Below are 7287 nucleotides of genomic sequence, written 5' to 3'. Positions count from 1 at the left end.
CTAATTTATTAAAATTATATTGTTAATTTATTGATTAACTTTAATTTTTATAAAACATTTTAATAATTTTATTATATTTTTTATTATTAAATAAAATTAATAGTTAAAAACCATAATTAAAACAAATAAATTCAGAATCCATATGGTCATAATATTTTAATCCTAACTTCGATCTTATATTAAAATTAAGAATATTTAAATTTTTAGTTTGTTTATATAGTGATTTCTTTTTTATTTTGTTATTAATAGCTTAAGTTTTTATTTTTTAAAAGGTTTAATTATAAAATAAGTGCTAAAACTATACCAACTTTTCTAAATAGGTGTCCAAACTTTTTTTAAAATCATCCAGGTGGCTAACATTACAAATACACCACTTTAGGTGTCCGGACCATAACTACTATTAAATTCCATCGTTAAGTAACACTTGTCACGTTTTAGTAATTTAAATTTTTTATTTAAAATAAAAAATAAAAATATATATTTTTAAAAACCTAAAAAATTTGAAAATTCCAATTTCGATCCCTAAATCCACACCAACAATTGTTGTTTGGCGTTAATCGGACATCCACCAGAACTTCGACCTTATGACAAGCCAAACCCGACTATAAATGCCACATCTCCAACGAAGGAAACAACAAAATTGCGACCCAAAACTGCGTCTTCAACAAACTCAAACTCTCAAATTCGCAACACCTAGGTGATCCAACGACGCACACAACAACAATGGAGACAACAACCAACCAGGGAGATGGCAAGAGTGACATCAACGACGACAGTCGTGGTTGATAAGAGAGGTTAAAGTTAAGGTTAGAGATTTTGGATTATTAGAGATTTGAGTTTTTTTTTTAATTTTAGAAAAAATATGATTTTTATAAATATAATATTTTTTATTTTTAAAAAATACAAAAGTGTGGAACATATTGCTTAACAAAAAATTTGGGCACCCATTTGGAGAAAAAGGTATAGTCTAAACACTTATTTTATAATTAAGGAAATAAAAAGGATTATGCAATAAGCCAATAAGCAAAATTCAGTTGTAGGCCGGCGGATCGGTAGTCCAAGGAAGGAAAGAAAGACATCGAGTCAAGGCGCAGTAGTTGTTTGGAAAGACTAAGATGGATAAAGCGTTGAGAATTTATTGTGAGATGCTAAGGTTGGTGAGGCGCTTACCCAAAGATTCTCGCCCTTACTACGCTAAATACGCCCGCGAGAACTTCGTTAACTACAGAGACTTCGATGCCTCCGACTCCAAAGCCCTCGACGAGCTCTTCCACCGCGCCTATAACCACTCCCTTTGGGTCCTCAACAAGGTGCCTCTTTATATCAAAATTCAACATACATACTGACATTTTCTCCTTTATTTTCTCATATCAAAGCGTTGGTCTTTTTCGTGATTGCAGTACTCGGTGGATGAATCAGCTGCCCAGAAGCTTAAGGAGATTTGTTTTGACGAATGAGCGGGTTAATGCCTGCTAGGTGTTTGTTGAAATGCTCAAACGGCCTTCGGGTGCACTTTTTTCCCCATTGATTTTTAGACATTTTCAAACTATTTATGAACCTCTTGAACCCCGAATAAATACTGTCAATTGAATTACGATTCAATCGTTTTTCTCAGTTTTAGTGTTGAATAATTGGAGCCTAGATATGCGTCATTAGGTTTGGTTTCAGATGCTTTCTTCCTTCTTAGTAATGGCACAGCTTTGATCAACATGTATGATTTTACTTGGCACTTGCATACTCGCATATGCTTTCGAAATTGTACATTGAGTTTTGTTGAATGGATGAGATTAAAACACCTAATCTTGTGCATGGGAATTGTCCAAGTTGTAACTCAAGCATCTATATTTGGATTGATACCCAAAAGCAATTTCAAACTCATTTTTTCTATTGTTCTTTTAAGCTTTTGCTTCCTACCGGTGTACATCTGAACTAGATTGGTTCCAAAATTCAAATAGTTGGATAGCTACTTTTTTACAATTTAAAATTCTTTTTGGGCGATTGCATAAAGTGTTATTTAAAGGAGATGAAGTGTTGGGAAATAAGGAAGAAAACTGAGATTTGTAAGAATAACTAGAGTTTGAAAACCGAGGAGAAGAAAGGTTTGAATTATAGCTAAAAGCAAATAGCAGATTGAAACCAAACTAGAAAAAAGGCCAATGATGTTCTTAAGCTTTGTTTTGATGGTTGTTCCATAACAGATATGTACTTCGCGATTTACATAAACCCTATTTTTTAGGGTAAATTAAGCATTTAGTATCCAAATTATTAGTTTTGATCCGTTTTGATATTTACACTTTTAATTTTTTCAAAATCATTTCTAAAGTTTAGTTTTTATTTCATTTTAGTACATGCCGTTAAAAACTTAACAAGTTTAGCACCTAAACTATTAGTTTTGGTCCATTTTAGTACTTGAATTTTCAATTTTTTTTCCAAAACTTGACGTTAAATTTTGAATAGGTACTAAAATGAAACAAAATTTAAAAATTTTAAAGGCGGTGTACTAAAATGAAACAAAAACTAAACTTTAGGTATAGTTTTGAAAAAATTGAAAGTTTAGGTAATAAAATGAACCAAAACTAATAGTTTAGGTATTAAACACACAATATACCCCTTTTATGTGATCTAATAATTTCTTTTATTAATTTAGAGTGATTACAGGTGATAGTATATGTTTCAAATATTCTTAATCATTTGATAATAAATGTTTAAATACTTTGTAGCTGTTGATGTTCGAACAATCATTCTCTTGACCATTGAAATAACTAAATTAATTTGATGGTTAATAATACAATTTATTCAAATATTTAACTTTTAAAGAGGTAATTATAAATTAATTAATATATTAATGAAGATAGTTAATTTTTAATTATTGTTATAAATGAGGGGGGGCAGTTCTGTTAATAAGTGGAAAAAGTGGACCTTGATATGTAAACATCGAAGAAAACGAAGGGAGGAGACATGCAGGAGAACGAAGCCAACAACGACCAACGAGGTGTCGGGAAACGCAGCATGCTATGAAGCAATGTCGGAACGGATCTCGACTGCCGTGCCTTTGTCTACTTCCATTCTTCTAAACAGTATTTAAATTTTGGGTAAACTACACAAATTGTATTTCAATTATAAGACGTTACTTTATTGAGTTTTACAATTATTAAAAATTATAAAAGAGTCTTTTGATTATATGATGTTATTTTATTGAGTATTCTAACCATTAAAAGTTATAAAATAATCATTTAATTGTTCATATATTCCAAACTCGTCATTTTATATTAAAATTTGACAGTCATTTAAGCTAGACATTAACCTATTGATTGAAATATGATAGAATCATATGTTAATGATGAATGTTGGCATCAACATTACTTTCAATCACTGACTCGACAATATAATATTTTAAGTATTAACTCGATGAAACAATGTAAACGAAGAGTCGATCCATAAAATACAACTCAAACGGTTCTAGAATCATATTTTATCATATCCCATTTAACATATTAACATACAACTCAGACGGTCAATAATTTTATAACGAAAAATGATGAGTTTAAAACATATGAATAGTCGAATGACTATTTTGTAACTTTTAATAATCGATTAACTTAATAAAACAACATCCTATAATCAAGAGATCATTTTGTAAACTTTAATAATCAAGGAACTCAACAAAATAACACCATAATCTAGAAATCATTTATGTACTTTACCCTTTTAATCAAATCAAAATTACTACAAATATATCAAGACTAATATTCTAATATTAATTTTAAAATATTATTTTCTAATCAATCTCATAAAATGTTAATTTTTAAATAATGTTTAAAATTTAATATTATTTATAGTAAATATTGATGGTTATAAAAGAGTTAAAACATCCAACTCCAAGCCTTGCTTAAACTGAGAAGCTATCATCATGTGGGTTTCAGACCTTTCTTCTATCTTCTTCTTTTGTAAGGTAAGCCTTAACAAGCGGCCGTGCATGTGTCCTTCGCTGGGCTCTACATTTTGTGGAACTGAATTTGTTGGGTATAGGGGTGTCAATGAGGAAGATTGATATCAAATGCATACAAATACATACATACATACATACATATATATATATATATATATATATATATATATATATACACACACACATATGTATTCTAATATTTTTATTAAAATAAGATAATTATAAAATAATATATATTTTAAATATTTTCAAGCATTTGATAATAAATGTTCAATCATTATGCTATAGTCGTTAGTACTCTAATTCGTGACTTTTAAAAATAACAACAATTTTTTTACCGCTGAAGTAAATTATTTCATACAATTTCACTAATATTTAAAATGTAAAAGAAATAACAAAAAGAATAAACAAGCTTTCAAATGATTTTTTAAAAAAAAAATATAAATGAAACAAATATCAACATCAGTCACAAGTATTGCCTATAGTATATAGGTATACACTCTAAGATTTTATTTATCCTTACCCATACAAAATAATTTTTGTTAATAATATATATATATATTCATCTTAAAAAATATTTTAGATACACACAATTAAATATATTTATCTATATTCGTTTATGAAATAAATATAAAATTTTACTTAATATTAAATGAAAATGAACAAAAAAAAATTAACAAACAAATTTTTCATCTACATATCTAGTTAGGTAGTATTTTCTTAAAGTTTTTGTACGTCTAGTCAACTCAGTTAGTCGGTGCTGGTGACTGAACACTGATCAGGTCTTTCTATATTTTCAAGTTTCAAGGCCGAATAGAAAACCAGTCATAACAAGGGTATCAGTCGAATCAAAATTTGTAAACCAACGCTTTGGATAAATAAACCACGGTTTTCTCGGGCTAGACGGGATTGACTGTCACTAGTCGAAAACCAAAGCCAACCTTGGGAAGCCTCCCCCCACCTTAAACCACCCATTTTTTTCTCCCAATTCTCTCACTATTGTAACGGCTGCTGCTAGTTGCTTTCCAACTACAGCAAACACACGCACAGACAGACAAAAAGAGAAGGAAAATTTGAAAGTTATATAATTCAAGCTTGTGGGGTTGTTTGATTTTTGGGCTTTCTTTTCTTTTTATGATGGCTGAGAGTGATCAGGGTTTTGAGGGGGACCAGTCGACTGCAACAACTACTCGTTTTTCTCAGTTATTGTTTGGTACTGGTGGTGGCGATGATGTTGTGGGTCTTGATCTTGGCCAAGGTTTTAACTACAGCTGTTCTTTCGCTGTTCGTGATCATGACAAGTCCCCCAAAATGCTTTGCTTTGGGGGTCACCAAACTGATGGTCAGATTGTGTTTGGTAAAGAATCTACCATTATTGCTGCTAAAAAAACGGCTGCATGCAGTGATTCTTCCTCGGCTTCTTCTGGTAACAACGCCAAATCTTCCCAGGATCCCTCGATATCGAATGTGAGTTTCAAAAGTCTTAATTTTTGCCTTTTTTTTTCTTAAATTCATGGAAAGAAAGCTTAATTTTTTCCAATTTTTTTTGTTTGGAAGAGAAAGAGGAATGGCTTCATTGTTGAAACTCGACCGGCAAGTCTAAGGGCCAATAAGAAGTCCAAGGCTGATAATCCCACAACCACTGGGCATTCAAAGGTAGTTGTATACATATCGGATCTATTTTTGAAACTTGCAGCTTAAAAAAAGATGAATTCTAACAGATGATTTCCCTTTGTTAATGATTACAGGTGAGGAAGGAGAAGATAGGTGATAGAATCACGGCATTGCAGCAGCTGGTTTCACCCTTTGGCAAGGTTGGCAACTAAGATTTTACTTATCCTTTACCCGAAATGATTAATGCAATGGGAAAATTATGGGAATTTTACAATGTTGCAGACAGATACAGCATCAGTGCTGCATGAAGCGATGGGTTATATACGGTTCCTGCATGACCAAGTTCAAGTCCTTTGTTCTCCTTATCTGCAACACCCACCCGTAACTGTAAGTAACCAAAAGAAGAAAAACCCAGTTTTTTTATTCTTATTATTATTAAGTTTTTGATGCATCACTTTCATTGTGTTGTTAGAACGAAGGTGAAGAAGCAGGGAAGGAGCTGAAGAGCAGAGGGCTATGCTTGGTCCCTATTGCCTGCACTTTGCATGTGGCGAATAGCAACGGTGCCGATTTCTGGTCGCCGGCAATGGGAAACGATGTATAATATAAAGCAGTGGTGGCGAAGAGATTTTGACAGCTCGTTCTGAAAAGGGGTAAAAAAGAAGTAGAAAAAAACAGGGAATCTGGGAAAAGTAGCTCCTGAGTCGGACAGCGGTGGATATATGTTATATAATATATTAAAGAGACGCGTGTGTGTTTTCTCCTGTTTTAGGTTTATAGAAGTGACTGAACAAATATATTAGTGGAAAAACGAAATGGAAAAAGGAGAAAGTGAAGATGTTTGTTTTTGCTTTTCGGAAGCAGCATGTGGGGCTTGTTACAGTTGAAAATCTTCGAGGCTTAAATTTCCAATGCAATTTCGATAAGAGGGCATATTGCAGGTGTGTTCATGGGGTTTAAATGTGCTTTTTAATTTTTACATAACACTAATTTGGTCAATGTCTTTATATTAATCGATGGGAATTTGTTGGTAGTAAAGTGTAAGTAACTGACCAAATGGCAAAGCTTACTGATGCATGGAATCGCCCCACTGTGGCCGTGACAAGTAGCACTTACGTTCTCTTTCAATAAGCAATTTACTTCATGGCCCCTCCCTTTAGTCGCACAGTTAGGGTTACTTTTGTTTTTAGTTTGTAATGGCCTTCATTTCCGATTTCAAAAAACAACAGTCGAGTTTTCATCCAAAAAGAGATTATTTTGACCAAAATTTAAATGTTGGGTTTTAAAAAATATAACAATAATACAACATTATTCTCATATGCAATGAGGTAGGAGAGGTAGAGTAGTAAGTTGCTCCCTATTCCCATATGCAATGGAGTAGGAGAGGTAGAGTAGTAAGTTGATCCCAACGTCAAGTTGAGAGCAGTTTCCGTGGAAAATCTCCGACAGTTGAAAAATTTAAAAAATATATATAAAATACAATGTATATATAAATAAATAAATAAATACATAATTGAACAGTCTTCATATGCAGTCTACATATGCGCGCTTATAATGGGAAATAATCTCTGCAAATAAATTCCTGCGTAAAAATCTCTGCATATAGACAGAAACGTAAGTCCATGCTAAATTTAAAAAGAGAAAACATGAAGAGAAGGATACACAGTAGTCAACGATAGCAAGTTACGAGAAGGAATAAAGTCAAATGGGTTAAAATTTAAACT

At 31.9% G+C, this 7287-nt stretch overlaps 2 protein-coding genes across 2 annotated transcripts; both read left to right on the top strand.

Moving 5' to 3' along the window:
- Nucleotides 1-1033: 1033 nt before the first annotated feature.
- Nucleotides 1034-1692, top strand: LOC120145188 (LYR motif-containing protein At3g19508-like). Its single transcript, XM_039159081.1, has 2 exons — nt 1034-1310; nt 1401-1692. Exons 1-2 carry the CDS (start codon nt 1116-1118, stop codon nt 1455-1457), a joined length of 252 nt encoding a protein of 83 aa, XP_039015012.1. The 5' UTR covers nt 1034-1115; the 3' UTR covers nt 1458-1692.
- Nucleotides 1693-4819: 3127 nt separating this feature from the next.
- Nucleotides 4820-6206, top strand: LOC120145222 (transcription factor bHLH113-like). The gene is made up of 5 exons (XM_039159114.1): nt 4820-5416; nt 5507-5605; nt 5698-5763; nt 5846-5944; nt 6036-6206. Exons 1-5 carry the CDS (start codon nt 5084-5086, stop codon nt 6165-6167), a joined length of 729 nt encoding a protein of 242 aa, XP_039015045.1. The 5' UTR covers nt 4820-5083; the 3' UTR covers nt 6168-6206.
- Nucleotides 6207-7287: the final 1081 nt, after the last annotated feature.

Source organism: Hibiscus syriacus, unplaced genomic scaffold (assembly GCF_006381635.1).
Source record: "Hibiscus syriacus cultivar Baekdansim isolate YM2019G1 unplaced genomic scaffold, ASM638163v2 tig00110893_pilon, whole genome shotgun sequence".
Taxonomy (NCBI): Eukaryota; Viridiplantae; Streptophyta; class Magnoliopsida; order Malvales; family Malvaceae; genus Hibiscus; species Hibiscus syriacus.
This window is presented reverse-complemented; position numbering and strand designations above follow the sequence as displayed.

What these genes read in the sequence shown, in the direction of transcription:
- LOC120145188 (XM_039159081.1), top strand. Translation starts at nt 1,116, where the DNA reads ATGGATAAAGCGTTGAGAATTTATTGTGAGATGCTAAGGTTGGTGAGG. An exon ending in CCCTTTGGGTCCTCAACAAG is followed by an intron (nt 1,311 to 1,400) that starts GTGCCTCTTTAT and finishes TCGTGATTGCAG; the next exon opens with TACTCGGTGGATGAATCAGC.
- LOC120145222 (XM_039159114.1), top strand. Translation starts at nt 5,084, where the DNA reads ATGATGGCTGAGAGTGATCAGGGTTTTGAGGGGGACCAGTCGACTGCA. An exon ending in AGGATCCCTCGATATCGAAT is followed by an intron (nt 5,417 to 5,506) that starts GTGAGTTTCAAA and finishes TTTGTTTGGAAG; the next exon opens with AGAAAGAGGAATGGCTTCAT. An exon ending in CAACCACTGGGCATTCAAAG is followed by an intron (nt 5,606 to 5,697) that starts GTAGTTGTATAC and finishes TAATGATTACAG; the next exon opens with GTGAGGAAGGAGAAGATAGG.